At 37.6% G+C, this 17,138-nt stretch overlaps 1 protein-coding gene across 1 annotated transcript in view; it reads left to right on the top strand.

The window, feature by feature from the left end:
- COL21A1 (collagen type XXI alpha 1 chain) overlaps nt 1-17,138 on the top strand; it is a 406,528-nt gene that overhangs the window by 324,462 nt on the left and 64,928 nt on the right. Inside the window, exons 17-18 of the mRNA XM_063442941.1 lie at nt 13,303-13,356; nt 14,139-14,183. Of these exons, the coding sequence (XP_063299011.1) occupies nt 13,303-13,356; nt 14,139-14,183 (99 nt within the window). The remainder of the gene's footprint in view (nt 1-13,302; nt 13,357-14,138; nt 14,184-17,138) is intronic.

Genomic DNA, 17,138 nt, shown 5'->3' with positions numbered 1-17,138 from the left:
GCAGTCTGTGTGTGTGTGTATAGACTCAGCAGTGTGTGTGTGTGTGTGTGTGTGTGTATGGACTCAGCAGTGTGTGTGTATGGACTCAGAAGTCTCTGTGTGTGTGTGTGTGTGTGTGTGTGGACTCAGCAGTGTGTGTGTGGACTCAGCAGACTGTGTGTGTGTGTGTATGGACTCAGCAGTCTGTGTGTGTGTGTGTGTATGGACTCAGCAGTCTGTGTGTGTGTATGGACTCAGCAGTCTGTGTGTGTGTATGGACTCAGCAGTCTGTGTGTGTGTGTATGGACTCAGCAGTCTGTGTGTGTGTGTGTGTGTATGGTCAGCAGTCTGTCTCTCTGTGTGTGTAAGGACTCAGCAGTCTGTGTGTGTGTGTATGGACTGTATCAAGGGAAATGTGTTTATTTTTTAATAATCCTTGGTGGAAAATAATGAATTCTCCACCAGGGATTATAAAAAACAAACAAAAAAAAAACACATTGTGTCGGGGGCGGGGCTTAACATGCAGCAGGGGCGGGTCAAACTGCAGTGAGGGCGGGGTTAAATGTGCCCCTCTACTTTTGTCCCTGGCCCACCATGTGCCCCCCCTAAAAATAAATCCTAGAGACGCCACTGAAGTATAGGTGTTCTCATCCCCACCGAAGATAAAGTTGTTCAGAAGTCCAGCACCAAACCACTTTAATAAAATAAAAAATATGAAAAATAGAGTAAAACAATATTAAGAAATACTTAATGTGTTTCACCATTCAATGGCTTTATATAAGTGTTAAAAAGACTGTATAGGCACCCAGACCACATCATCTCAACTTTCATTTTTACCCTGCAGGGTTAACACTCCTCTAGTGATTGGAAGACAGCCACTAGACGCGCTTTCAAATCTCAGAAATTCTAATTCTCCTACGGAGCATTTAATTGGCACAGTGTGGTGTTTTACTGCACATGCGCACTGGCCTCCCAAAGTTTTCCTATGGGGAAGCATTAAATTGGCTGAGATCATCAATCTTGATAATCTCAGCCAGGATGTAAGGTAAGTAGGTCTTACCTTTTAATCCCCATGCAAGGGTTAGGGAAACACCTAGGTCAGTGATGGCTAACCTTGACACCATAAATTGTTTCTGGACTACATTTCCCATGATGTTCAGCTAACTTTTAGACCTTAAAAGCTAGCTGAGCATCATGGGAAATGTAGTCCAGAAACTATTTATGGTGTCTAGGAACAGTATAGTAAGGAATACATGTTTGTTTTCCCAACTCTATAGTGTTCCTTTAACAACTGCCAATTAGCTTTTAGTGCTGTTGGTGCACTTCCTAAAATGTTTGAGATAATTGCTTTGATTAGCACTTATCATTATAAATACCAATTTTGTCCAAACTGTATCACAATAATGGCTGTTGTTAGTGGGTTAACAGGTTTTTAAATGTGCCGAAGACATGGACTATTCCTCTAAAAGATCCTTTGTTCTTAAATATTTTGGTAATTAATGTTAATGAAGTTGTCTGGGTGCAGTGTCCTGTGCTTTTAAACGGCACTGTAAAACTTTGCAGATTTTTTTTAGAAACTGACATACTAATAGCCACTAGGGGTGCTTCTGCTGCAGTGACCAGGGAAAATGTGAGTAAAAATGCTTCCTATGGGGAAGCTTGAATGTACTTATGCTACTCATTGCACATGCACCCAGTGTTCCTCTATGATGCTGTGGGAGGTATATCTGCATGTGTGCCTGTGTGTCTGCATGTGTTTTAGTGTGTGTATATCTGTGTGTATATGCATATGTGCATACATCTCAGCATTCACAGGCTGCACTACACATCGATACACCAATGGATTCAAACTTTAACACTACATACAAACACACATCTGTGTTAAACACCAGATTTATATGTAAACACACCCCTGCGTTCAAAAACGAACACTACACATAAATACATGCTTGCATTCAAACGCCAACACCACATACGCCTTTAAAGCCCTGACCAGGTCCCAGGAAATCCATTGCCATCAGGTTGCCCCAAGAGCATTGGCCACCGGATGGGCTCCTTCAGTGCAGGGGCTGCACCAAAATGCTGGTGGGCACCCCGGTCCCAGGGGTTGACAGGGCGGCCAGGCCCCCTGGAATGAAGGAGCCGGTCGCAGCTGTGACCCCTGCCACCACGGTAGTCCTGCTAGTGTTTGTGTGTAGTAGTATATATGATGGAAATTTCCCCCTTCTGCACTGGTGCTAAGAGACAGTATCTTTCAAAAGGTGCGTGTGGGTGCATGCCTGTCTGTATGACTAACGGAGTTGCAGCTAGATCTTATAATTGTATGTAACAAAAGAAATCTGACATGTAGCAGAAGTTCAGCGTGGGTAGGAAGGTCTGCATGCTCTATACTTTGTGATTGGAGGTATAGGTCCATAAGTCTAGCTATGTCCCTGCTTTCATAGTTCACGAAATGACGAGGTCAAGACCAGGCAGAAACAACGTATTCCTCAGTATTGGTGTGAGGGAAGAGAAGAATGGAACATAGTAGGTTAATTCCACAACTGTCACTTATCATCACTACTGTTATTTATTGGAAAACCTGTCATTACTCTCAGCATGTTGATCTCTACTTCATGTGATTACAACAATGATAAAAGTTCAGTTTCAAGTTTAAATTAAATTAAAAATGATTTCAGTCCAAGTGCAGAAACCGCTATCAATATAATCAAGCATGGTGTGGGAATTAAAGCCAGATTTAGGAACATGAGTCCAAATGACCTATTGCGTTTTTTTCTAGCTGGTGTAACTAAGCAGCACCTTCAGAAAAAATAGACGCAACTGGAAACAAAATTGCTTCATTAGAAATTATAGAAACTACAGCGGCCAAACACATTCGGTAATACCAGCTTGCACATGTAGTGTACACAGGGAAAGAATAACATTCTTGGTGAAACACTGGCTCTGTACAAGGAGAAAAAAACACTTTATGGCATATTAGAACAGAATATAATATGTGTCTCAAATTATGTATTTCTAATATGACCCACTCACATTTATGTGTAATGTTTCCCAAAATAGCTTAAACATTTAATTACATTTGAAATATCTCTCCAGGGTCATCCAGACATGTTGTATAAATTCATTCAGGATGGCAGGGGCTTGACAAGAATCTGAACCATGCGCAATAGGAATTTTATATATGAATCATACAATAAAAATTTGAAACTTTTAAAGTATAAACTTTGCAAACTTTGCAGACTCTCAAGAACACAGTCGAGTAAAACTCTCCAAGTTTTAAAACCGAAACACTAATAAAATGTGATCACATTTATTACAGTATTACATATCCAGGTTTCAAGTTATAATTAGTTTTTTCTAAGATTAAATGAGAATATATAGTTAAGTCATTCTAGCAAACATGTGATCAGGTCTTAAGGAGACAACTTCCCGATAGCAGCTGTGTGCTATATAGCTGTGTGCATATAGAGAATAATTGTACACATGTAAAGAGTCTCGTAATATGCGAGCTAGACCCATGTGGTTTCAGCCTTTCAATAAAAAAAGTCTCAAAAAATATACAGATGACACCACATTTCACTTTCTTGCCTTTCATTTCAAATGTCTTTTCTTTTTGTTTAAAAACGTTATTTGTATAGTTTTTTTATGTTGTAGTACAGTTAAGGCAGAAGGCTGAACAATTAGCCTTTAAAGGAATCAGGATAAAATGAACAACATACACAGTAATTTCTAACTTCGAGAACAGATCAGAGCATTGCAGTACAATCCACAGGTACAAAATAGTATATGCCTCTGAGACTAACAGCTAAATTCTTCGTAACAGTAAAGTTGAAATTAAGTAAACACAGCTGGTTTGGTACCAATCATAACTGGTCCAGCAGCCATCCCTAAATGGTCGATCCAACTGGCTGCCCTGAAGGCTGAAGGAAAGAGAAATTTGGTGAGCAGGAGGAAGTAAAGGAGTAAGGAATGGGGGGGATCATGGTAAGAATAAAATGGGAGAGACAAGAGAAAAAAAAAAGGGAGGGGGAGGTTTAGTGAGGGGAGCAGAGAATGTGCACCCAACTCCATGATCCATTACCTCAAAACCACAGTGCCTGCATCCACATTTGGGGCAGACCCTCAAGGCCCATACATCAAGCACCTCATTCTGGGCAGTACAGTGCCCCTTTCAGGAGCACCACATCATCTCTCCGCCACCCGAACCCCCACCGTTGGAAGACCCAGCACCCATCACCAAAATTTCTTTGATGGGATCCGACTACCCTCAATCCTCGAGGCAGCAGTCCTGTGCAACATTTAAGCACTCCAAGGGGACCAGGCCTGCATACACTTCTCCAATCTCCCCTGAAGAGAAGGCGTTACATTTTCCATGATGTATAGTTCCTCCACTTTGGCGGTCCAATGTTCGATCATTGGCGTCCAATGCTGGGATAAATGCTTTAGCGGCATTTAGCAAGTGAAGCTTCAGTGATTTTTTATACTTCAATAAGGTAAGCTTTGTATGGTGGAGAAGCATGGGGAGAGGCTGCTTTGGGAGATCTGTGTCCAGGATCTCCATGATCAAGTCATGTATCCTATCCCAATACGAAGAGATCTTGGGGCAGGATCATTAGATGTTAAGATACAAGCATACTTCATGTTCAAATCTCCAGCAAAGCTCTGAGGCCATCAGTGTAGTCTGGCCAGAGTTTGATAACTTATAGTTAAGCTCACAAATCTTTGTGTACACCATACCCTGGTGAGCTAGGATATGTATTTTCTCCCACTGGTTGTCACTGAGGGAAAAGCCAGTGCATCACGCCCGAGATGCCTTGTCACAAGCAGGGGCTATCGGAAGTCACTGTAAATTTCTTGATGTGCATTTGTGAAATGTATTTGCTCCAGGGAGCAATGAAAAGACTTAGGAAGAAAGACATTGTGATTGCTTTGTTTTTTCTGTTCATTGAATGTATGGCAGAATATATTCATTCCATTTTCAAATTTTTACTGCACATTGGACCATTTTGCTGCATGATAAACATGTGCTCACAATATTGTTCATTATATATTGCCCATACTAGGGATCGACCGATTACCGGTCTGGCCAATATTCTGAATTTTCGTCAATATTGGTATCGGCCTATAAAGATACCGATATTGCTGATAATGTATACAGCGAGGGCAGGTCGAGGCTCTCCCCGCCAGCACATGCATGGCCAGCACTATCCAAGCGTCAGCCCTGCTGTGTGTGCCTTTGCGGACCGGAGTGGAGATCAGTGATCTCCCTTCCCGGCCCGCAGACACTCTGCTGACAGCCGGCAGGGGAGGGAGGACCCAAAAGAGTTCTTACCTGCTGCTCCCCCAGGTTCCCCTACCGCGAGCACGGAGTGGAAAAAAGGTCAAAATAGAACTGGAAACAAGGGTTTACTCCTCAAAACTGCAGGTATGAGCTTCTTTGTTAAATTGTACTGCTTTATCAATGACCCATGCATTGATATAATCACTAAGCATTGGAAAAACAGCTGCTAATTGAAATGTGAATAGCAGCAGTGGTCACCCGGAAGTGGCTCCATGTGCTGAGTGCTGCTGCTGGTTACTGTTGCTTGGGTGAAAGATGCTGTTATTTTCATTGTTGGATTTGTACTAAAATGGGTGTTTGTTAGGTCCCCCTGATACTAAATAGGACTGATGAGCCAGCTGGGAGTGAGAGAAATTATGTAATGTTTGGTTTGACTGTATCTATGAAGAGGGATTATAAGGCAATACGTGCAAAACTTGGATCAATTATGAGGGGCATTTTGTTGATTTCTATTGGGATTGTTTCAGTTTGGGGTTATTTGCTAAACTAAATTAAAGGGACACTCTATGCACCTCATACACACCCACTGCCCCACACAAACATAAACTGCCCCCCATACACACATACTGCACCCCTCACAAAGACACTACCCCTCATACACACACACTGCCCCTATATACACACATACTGCACCCCTCACATAAAAAATGCCCCTCATACACACAAACAACTCATCACACACATGACACCCCTTACCCAAACATACTGTACCCCTCACTCCCCACCAGTGAGTGTAATGCCCTATGTACCTATGGCCAGGGAGGAGGGAATAAAATGATTTAATTTTTTTTTTTTTTAAATAAATATATAAAATTATTTTTATTTATTAAAAAAAATCCACAGATTCCTACCCCACATATTTATACACAAACACACTGCATCACTACACAAACACACACACTGCATCCACTACAGATACACACACTGCATTCACTAATCAAATACTCTCACTGCATCCACTACACACACATATTTTCTTCAAAACATAAAAAAATTTGACTGGCATGTATATTTTATGCATTTACCTTAATAAAAAAAGATTTGCAGAAATAATAATAATAATAATAATAATAAACCTGTTAAATTAACAGTAGATTTGTGTAGAAATAGTTTCTTTTTTCAAAACGGTAAATGTACAGAATATCGATAAGCTATGGGCCTGAAAGTTCACTGATTATCGGTATTGGCTCTAAAAAAATCATTAGCCCATACTCAAGTCATCATCAGGAGATATAATCATTATTGAATTGGAATTGAAGCAAAGCTTGTCCAAATCAGCCCCTGTCAAATTGACATCAATGGCATACAATGGCATGTGTCACACTCACATTAAAGTCACTGGCTTATACTGGGTCTCATTTACGTGAGAATTGGGAGCATGCACTTACCTGACTGAAGACCACCTAGCTTTGCATGAAGACACTGGATGATGTCAATTCAATATGAACCATGGCTGTGCAAATCAGGTTTACCTTTGGTCAGGTAAGAGCATAACTTTCACTGGGGATTATTTCAATAGCAGCACACAGTTGGAGAACTACTGGGGACCTGACATTGTTCATTTAAGAGGGATTTACATATTTGTTTGTTGTCAATTACTTATATATCTTGTTTTACCATGGACAATTTTGCTGAATATTTTAGTGTTTTTCGAATCAATGGCAAGCAAGGAAGAATAAATCATGATTTATCAAACTTTCCATTATGTCATTGAACATACATTTTAATATCACCCAAGTTGATGGTACATATATTTAAATACCTAGGTGATTCTGTAGGTAATAGGTCTGAATAAATCATTCAGCTGGTATGCACATAATATTTGCTTTACTTGAATGTTTGTCACTCATATTAACAATCTGGGCCACATATTAGGGGTGAGCAATTATTTTTGGACAAAATTAATTTCCCCCAAAAATAAAAAATTTAACTGAAAACAAAATAATAAACAATGAACCAAAATTGAATTTTTCGGATCCATTGTTTTGATAAAGATACCAAATTAGGGAGCATGTATACAGGATGTATTTGCTTCATGTAAATAGAATGTATGTGCTCCATGTACAGTTGTAATAAAAAAAAGTCAACCCCCATTGATAAACAGGTTTGTCAAAATTTACAGACTTTCAGCAATGAACAAATACAACAAAACCAATTGAAATGGCTTAACACAACAAAAGCTTCAAGTGGTTTGCCTAAATGTAACTAAAAATGTAACTTATAATAACTTCTCCAGTCTCAAAATTATTCAACACCCTTAGTAGAATGCCTCACAACAGCACAACTATGCAAAACAGGCGTTGTCTCAAGAACACATTTTGCAACTATCAGGTTTTGCCTAGGGGTTTGTTGAGTGTCACATTCGACTGCATGTTAGAAATATGGCTAAGTCAAAAGAATGATCCAGAAGTTTAGAAAATAGATCATCACCCTTCACAAACAAGGAACAGGATACAAAAAGATAGTGAAGGCACTGAATGTTCCTAGAGACACCATTGGAAGCATAGCTTGCACATTCAAAGTTGAAGGAACAGTGGTTACACTACCTGGACAGGGCAGAAAAAGAAAGCTATCAATGGCTGCAACCAGTTTTCTGAGATGACAGGTTGTAAAAATTCATTGAGTGACTGCAAAAGACCTGCAGCAAGACTTGGTTGCAACAGGTACTGAAGTTTCAGTACGCACAGTAAGGCCCATGCCTTAACTCCATGCCAGAACTCCAAAACGCACACCACTACTGATCCAAAAGCATAAGAAACGTCAGCTCCAACGTGTTCAAATTCATATTAATAAGCCACAGAAGTTTTGGGATTCTGTTCTGTGGAGCGATGAAACAAAACTGGAACTTTTTGACCCAATGAATCAGCGATATGTCTGGAGGAAGAAGAATGAGGCATAGGCTATAAAGATAACTCTGCCTACAGTTAACCATGGTGGTGACTCAGTGATGATCTGGGCAGCTTTGCATCTTCTGGCATGGGAAACTTGCAACATGTGAAAGGCAAAATTGATTAATTGAAGTTTTAGGAAATCCTAGGATAAAATGTCATGCCGTCTGTGTGGAAACTCAAGCTAAGATGTCATTTGACCTTCCAACAAGATAATGAACCCAAGCATACCTCAAATTTCCCCATGGCTTTGTTGCAGAAGAAGTCCTATAAAATTCTATAGTGGCCATCACAATCTCTGGTGGGATTTGAAGAAGGTGGTTGCAGGTAGGGATGTGCATGGGCCAAACATTTGGTTTGGTTCGGTTCGAACATTCGGGTAAGTAATAAAATTAGTCTGCTTCGGCAATTCAGACCAATGGCATTCGGTTCGGTTTAGCACTTCTGAAATTCAGGATTTTGGAAATTCAAGATTTCGGCAATTCGGGACTTTGGCAATTCGGAACTTCAGTAATTCGGACCCTAACCCTACCCCTAACTCTACCCCTAACCCTACACCCTAACCCACTTTGGAACTTCGGCAATTCAGAACTTCTGCACTTCGGCAATTCGAACTTCGAACATTCGTAAGCATCCAAATGTCCGAATTGCATGAAATTCGTCGGTATGTACATTCGGAAGGAAACAAATTGCACATATCTAGTTGCAGCATACAGACCCAAGAATATTACTGATCTCGAAGCTATTGCTCGTGAGCAATGGGCTAGGATTCCTCAGGAACATTGCCTGAAGCTGGTGTCTGGTTATGCATCTTGTCATTATGGCAAAAGGATGCTCTACTAAGTAGTAAAGATGCTTGCCATTAAGTGGGTGAATAATTTTGAGACTGGAGAAGTCATTTTAAGTTGCATTTTCAGTTGAATTTATGGAAACAACTTGAAGCATTCATTGTGTCCAGCTATTTCAATTGCTTTTGTTTGATTTGCTCATTACAAACAGTTGAAAGTCTGTAAATTTTGACAATAATTCTGATTTTCAATTAGGGTTGGATAATTTTGATTACAACTGTATATAAAATGTGTATGCTTACTGTATATAGTATATATGTGCTGCAAGTACTCTATATAGAATGTACATGCTGCATGCAATATACATAGAATGTTTGTGCAGCAAGTATATAGAATATACTTGGGGTGTGTATATATCATTTATATGATATACACTGGCTGGCAAATTAAGGGAGCTATTTTTTAAACAACTGAAAGGTCAAAATTTTGCTTATTCAGAAGTGTAGCACATAATGCCATAATTATGTGTTTAGCAGACAGCTTCCTTATTTGGTACATATAAAATACATACTATGCAAGAAAAGTGTTTCACTACTACTTGCAACAGTGGAGCGCTAATAAATGTGATCACTGACCTCATACCTAACTTACCCCTTGGAATCTGACTGTGTAAGGGTTTAGAGTCCCTTCACCTACCATGTGGTAGCTGTTATCATATATTTCTACTTGACTGTAATAGAGCACTTTGGTTTTTGTGGTATCCCTTATTTGGTCATTTGTACCATTAAGAAAATGACTTATCTTCATTTTGAATTTTCCGCAGTATAGCATATAACTTCCTAAATTGGTACTTATCTTGATAATTTTGTGACTGCCACCACCATTCATTGCGCATATGGAATAATGGTTTCCAAAATTACAAAATTAACAAATTTCCAGACTGAAATCCATTTCATTCCAATCATATTTTCTAAATTCCGGCTTTGATTTAGTAAGCTTTCAAATGATTGAATACCGGTCGAAAGACTTTCCAAATGATTTATCTATTGAAGTAACCATTAAAGTCTATTGGAATTTTTGTAGATAAATAATTTGCAAAGCTTTTCCAATTGTATCAAATCATCTGGAAAGTTATTAAATTGAGGTTTTCGGATGACCTGAAATTTGAAAAGCAACGAATCAATCCGAAACAAACCATAATTACTTTTTCCCATGTGCACATATCTGCCAGATATTATTGAAAAAGTACTGCTGGTATTTAACAAACATAATTCTACAGATATTAAAGCTTTTTCGTTGTCTTTGTTTGTAAAGTTTGGCAGTGCTTGCTTTTATGAGCACTTTGGGATAACAAATATTTGAACACAAAAGTAGATTTCACTAAAATAGCACTGTAAGTAGAATGCTGAAGACTATGTATCAGATTTTAATTTAATGTGTCTTTATTTACTTTGTAAACTCTTGTTATGCAAGATGCAGATTTTTTATTTAATGCTTAACCGGATAAAGTTGGATAAGGGCCTTAAACTGCAGGTGGATTGAAGTGGCGGAATAGGAAATTAGCTTGCACTGGGCAAAATATGTGATGTAGCACTGTACTCAGCACATGATATGTGTTACATGTGGTCAATTGGGAGAGGTACTGGGGTGAGGCCAGGTGAGGGGCATGACTGTAGTATGAATAGTGTCACTGGTGAAATGCCATAAAGGAGGATATGTTATCCAGATGTGCATGCTTCTGGATGGCAGGCTGCCCACTAGGGAGAACAGTCAGGGTTGTCCATAACCGGAGTACTGCTGAGAGGGTGTTTATCAGCTGAGATGCCCTGTTTTTCAATTCAAGTGCACAGTGAGCACTTTGCCTCAACCCTCCTGGCACTGTGACATTACTGCAATCATATCGTGAGACGAGGAGAACTGCTTGCAACTCAAGTGCCACACAACAGAATCGTATGTCAAACAGGTTTGCAGGTATAATTATGAAAATGGCATTCAAATGAGCTTGGGGATCAAACATTGCTGTGTATGGAAACTGCATTATAATGGCGAATGATACAGTAAGGCTGAAATCAGAATATCATATCTACCTGCCATCATTAAAATGCATGAAATGCTCCATTATGTAAAACATCTATTTTGAATAAAGGGAAGAAAACTGCTTGTAGAAATAACTCTAATACCTTAGTGCTCCATTACATCTACATAGGACATTTTTCTTCGTAGCGCATGAACAACAAAAACATGAATTTACATAATATATATCTTTCTATGCTCATGGTGAATGGTGTTCTGCTATACTTTATTTCATGTAACTCCTTGCTGCACAGGGATTGCATTTAGATAATTCATCAAGTATTGTAAAAATAAATAAGCAACAATATGACGGAAACAACCAAACAAACAAGTTAGCTAGTTAATAAACATTAATATATTTTATGTGAAATTATAATCTACTAGAAATGTGGATTTGCAAGTATGGCATTGATTTACTCAGAGCTTCACAATGTCAAACTTTTGTTTAATGCATATTTCATCAGAATTAGCCTGCCAAACGTCTGCATGCAATTCAACCACGTGTTTCTTATTTTAAACCTTTGTGAATTCAAGGTGGCAATAAATATATTTGAAAGCAGAAAAATCAGATAGCTAAGAATAATGTGAAATAACCTATTGCTTAACTGCACTCATCTACTTCAAATCAGGGCATCTTCTGAAATATGGCAGTATATCTCTGCAATTTATATGCATTAAAATGTCAATGCAAAAATAATGTTGAATAAATTATAAGTCAAGAAATGTTTGTTCAGTAAGGATACTATGCATCAAATGTTTAACAAATGAGCTACGTTTGTTCTCTCTATGCGTGATGCAGGCAGCAGTTAACTCTCGATCAAGGGTAGTCAGATCTACCATGTCTCCATTTTTTTGTATCCCTATGTTCGATGTATCAAAGGTTCTACAAGTGGCAGCAGGTGCCGTTTTAAGATAGTAGGGAGGTAGATTCCATCCCTTTGTTTTTGATTATTCCTCTGTCTTTAGAAATGTCATCTCTGACATGTTGGGCTCTGTTCCCTATCTTAACCCTGTGTACTTCATTTACAATTTAATGAGATATCACACCTTGTTGAACACCATGAATGGTGTCCATCATCGGGTATCTGCTTTTCCAAACTCCATTAGGCATCACCTCTTCCACCTCCCCAATCATGAAGGCTTACTCTCCTCTCTGCCCCACCAACACTAAGCAGCCATCAACTCATTCTTTACCAGCTCTAGGCTTCTTACTTTCTCACCACCATTAGACATCACTCATTTCTCTTTCGCAATTACTAGACACCAAGCCCCTGTCTGTGTCACACTAATGTTAGGCAGTCATCATCTCCTTCCTCTCCCACAAACATTAGGCATTCTGTGTTCCCTCTCCCACCAATGTTGGTATCAACAACCTTAACTACTCCCTACATACATCCCTCTGAAAAGTAGGAATGCCGGGCAAAAAAATGAGTTACTTCTCATGTCTTCCTCACATCTCTATGCTTTTCTGCAGAATGTTGCTGAATTCATCTTCTGCATTCTGTGCTTAAAACCTAGTACATATTAAGCCTAGACAATGATACACATGCCTCTTGTAGGCCATCAGTTGTAGTTTTTCCATTACAAACTAAAATGCTGAGTGAGCATGTCCAATGTCTTGATATAAACTGGATGTTTCTCAAAAATGACATTTCCCTCAGCAGTAATTCATTATATGCTGTGTATTAAGTAGGGGAGGGGACATGCAGAACTGTAATATTTTAAAGAGGCAGATCCAGTTATATATTTTATCCCAGATCAGTTATCTCTTTAATGGTATCTTTATTTTTTTTAATTAATATGTCTAGGTTAATCCTACCTATGAGGATAAGAAAAATGTCTAGTTTATCATTTAATAGGTTATACAATTCCAATTAGCTGTTAATTGTTTGTAATTGCCTCTCTTGTGTTGGCACTAATGAGCAATATTTAGTCCCTGGTAGAATCAATTCAGGTAGGACACAGTTACTGGATAACAGTTTTACTGTGTTTTCTGACAGTCATTGCTTATTAATCTGACTCTTAGCATAAAAGTTAAATGTCGTAAAAAACATTCTATATATACAAATGTTGGCAAGTCCATATGGAACGTTTTTGTAAAATTGCTTTGAAGTAGATGATTCCAGTAATTCTGGACTTAGGAGCATGCTAATATGTTATTGATATTTTACTGTCTGTGGAAATTTGTGAATAATAAGCAATTAGTAATAAAATTCATTTTTTTTTTTAATAGGGAGATGAAGGGAAAACAGGTCCTCCGGGAATGGAAGGTCATCGGGGCATACCAGTAAATAATGATTACTGTTGCATTTTTGTTTATACCTGTATAGTTTAAATGATTGTTCCCTCCGATTAATTTTGTTAGAATTAAATATTGGATGTGAGGTAACACCTGCATTTATGTAGACAGAAGTACTTTGATCGATTACTATGATTGAGCCTCAATTTAATTTTAAAACAATTTACCTTTAGAATTCATCATTAAAGTCTATGGTGATATTTGTAGATACACAGATACATTTCTAGATAAAGACATACATATATTTATGTGTAAACAAATGCCCACACATTGTATGATTTCATTGACAGTTATATCTGCAAAGATATCGTAAATATTACACAAATAATTGAAATAAAAATGTTGATGAAGTAAATACATTTGATCAAAATTGCGCATTTGTCATGGTAAAAGTTCAAAGTTATTTAACAGTATCAAAAGTTATCTATTTATGAAGAATATTGAGATTTTAGAAATTTGCCTTCAAGAACATTTGATTTTAGAAACTTAATAAAACCCACTTGTGTTTGTTTTACAAGGTTATTTGTTGTCATTTAATTCTCACTGTCCCCTATTTTTTAGAAAACGTTAGGATAATGTATGAATTTATGAAAAAAAATAAGCTACTTAAGCTGTATAACAACAACAAAAAAATAACATAAACGAAATAGTAGAACTAAACAGAAAGCAGGAAATCAAGGAACATTGCCTTGTTTAACAATATACTTCCAAACATATTATAACAGACACAAACCATTCTGAACATTTTATTTGTTTATTTGTCATTCCAGGGAATACCAGGCATTCCTGGAAATGAAGGTCCCAGTGGAATAAAGGTATGCAATTTTGGTTGTATGGGACTTAAGTAATGTACATGAAATAGTCTTAGAGTCCCTCTAATAATGACATCCTTAAGACTTATGTTTCTAAGTTTGTGGTTTACCAAACACATGTGTTCTGTTTTCTGTCTGACTCATTGAAAGTTAGTGGTGCATGCTGCCATGCTATGCCATTTAATGTACTGAAAAAGAAAAACAACATGTATCACAGATCAAATGAAGGTCTTATAGTGTCAAAATTAATCAGAGTATGATCTTTTCACAGGGTTTATATAACTAAATATTTCATCAGCTGTCACTGATTACTACATTTCTTATAATAAATAATAGTTTGAAAGAAATTATTCACTAATGTAATATTTTGTGTGATTTTTGATTAGTCCCTATTTTTCAAGCAAAATTTAATTTTTGTTTAAGAATTCAGTGTTAAAGATACATAGGTATCATTAAACACGTACTCTAAGGTTAAAAGGGAATTTATTTTAAACCTTAGTGCATTGTTTTAGTTTTTTGTTAGATCAAGGCCTCACTTTTAAAATAAAAAAGGTTAAAAAGCCTTTGAACTCAGCTGTAATCCAGCATCACGACAGTCTATTCCTAGCAAACACTCTGGTTTTAGTGAGATCATCCTGACAGATAATCTCAGTCCAATTCATAGAGAAGAATTGGAACCTATATCACATGCATGTCAAACACAGTGCTCTCGGAACTGGATGCGTCTCAGAGAGAAGCAATGAATATAGTGCTTCTCTATGAAAAAAACAAAAAAACATTCAGTGTCATTGGCTTGATGACAATGAACATAATCACCTTCACATTTGCTGAAACATTACACTGCCAGACTGAATACACAGGTTCTATGCACCAAAACCAGTATGTTAAGATGAAGTTGTTTTGGTGCATAGGGTGTTTTTTTTTTTTATTAGTGCCAGCTGTTTTTAGGACACAAACTATTTAATCATTTGGAATTAAGGTTAGGGTCAAGTAGACAGATGTAACATTTTAGTGTAACCTTAACACTGGCCCAGACTGGCCCAGAAGTCTTAGAATTAGTTTCATTATTGCCAAAGAATCTTAAACCATTTCAAATATACTGTAATATATCAGCATAGTAATATGTATTTGTTATTATTATCATCATGTCAAATATTGTTTTTCTTATTGTTATTATGCTTATCATGTTATTATTAGTTTTACTTATATAGTTTTCTTTTGCATTGGTTTCATTGTTAACGTTTAACATTACCATCTGGATATTAGACATGTATTTAATAACTAACATAAGTCAGCTAAATACATGATATCCTGCATTTATTGTGATTCACTGGTCCCACTGGTAGTTTGTTTGTTTCTCTCCCACATAGCGGGAGATATTTTAGTTCACACTTCTCATCCCAAGGGATGCTTTTGGAAAAGGAAAATCTTAATCCTTCTGTTGAGGTTTTGAATGCAAGCACACTGGCAGTTTAGTAGTTATAATTACTTATGCACATGTTTCTTACTAAAAAAGATATAATGTTAAGCCACATGTGAACTGTGTTTGCTATCATTTATATTTCCTAAAATGGAAACTTCATTTAAATAAGCACACTAGTAATTCCTATAGCACAATGGCCTAGCCAAAAGAAGGATCTTCACTATATTTTCTATACAGTGCCCAATATCAATATTTATGCTCCAAAACTATGGCTGGGAAATAACATATAATTAACTTAGGCCACTGAGCAAAAGTAATTAAATCACTCTAATGTTCCTGTATTTTGTAGAACAAAGAGGTATGTTTACTAAATAGTGGTTTGAAAATATTTTGTGGGAATCACTAGGACTCCTATGAACTAGGGAAGCTCTATATATATATATTCTTTCTTCCTTGCATTGTCCATTTGTGTCGAACTCTGAATTCTCATTTGCCCATGGAAATAGGCATAAAAAAATCTTCAATTAATATTAATAAGGAAACCCTTACCAAATAGGCAAACAAAGACATTTAATCAGGAGTGAAAACATAAATGCTTATAATATGCAGAATATGTGTTTCACTGGAAACCATTACATCTTGCAGCTGCTGTTTTAATTTACAAATTACAGTTCACTTGTCAATGCACTATAAATCACAGTTTAGTAAACAGATCACTAATTTGATCACTAATTAATTCAAAGAGATTACATTGAAATATGTTTTACCTAGTATCTTAATTTCTACTAAGTTACTGTTACAATGCTGTGACAGAGTGCCTGGCACCCCGACCGGGTACATCCATCAATCGCTGCTTCCTAATACTTGCGAGTACCATAAGCACTGCACTGGAACACCATAACCACCATTAACCCCACGAACTTCCGCAGCTTGGTTGGGGTCTTGCCATCCTCCACTCCACCCCAAGACCAGGATCCAGCTTCCAGTGGGTAGACCTCTCTTAGTCCAGAGATCATAGCAGGAAGAGCTCTTATAAGAGCTAGTGATTATACTCAGGGGAGTATTGTGATATAGCAATCCCCAGACTGAATGTAGTTCTTCGATCCACCAAACATGAGCCAAGACTTCATGAAGGGGTAAATGAATCTCAATTTAATGGGAGCCACACTTGGCCTTTTATGACAATCCCCATGCAAGGGGTACACCCACATGGACCTTGTTGGGGACTCCAACACAAAGACACAGACCAATAAGAACAATGATTAAATGCCTGACACTCCCATAACAAACAAGCCCTCCCCCATGTTTGGGAGATAATTGGATCAGTAACTGTACTAATTCTAATCCAATTATCTCCAAGCACAGAAAAAAACATACTTTTTTAAAACACCCCCAAAGTACCCTAAAATACATAAAACCCCACAAATGCTACTTCCCCTGATAGCCCTGATCTGTGTGACAAACATATCCAAAAATCACACATATCAGTTCAGGGGTTCAGAAATGTTATGGAAGTCATAGTTTTTACCGACCGC

This window comes from Pelobates fuscus, chromosome 2 (assembly GCF_036172605.1).
Source record: "Pelobates fuscus isolate aPelFus1 chromosome 2, aPelFus1.pri, whole genome shotgun sequence".
Taxonomy (NCBI): Eukaryota; Metazoa; Chordata; class Amphibia; order Anura; family Pelobatidae; genus Pelobates; species Pelobates fuscus.
Note: the sequence above shows the minus strand (reverse complement) of the source record. Positions and strands in the feature narration are given on the sequence as shown.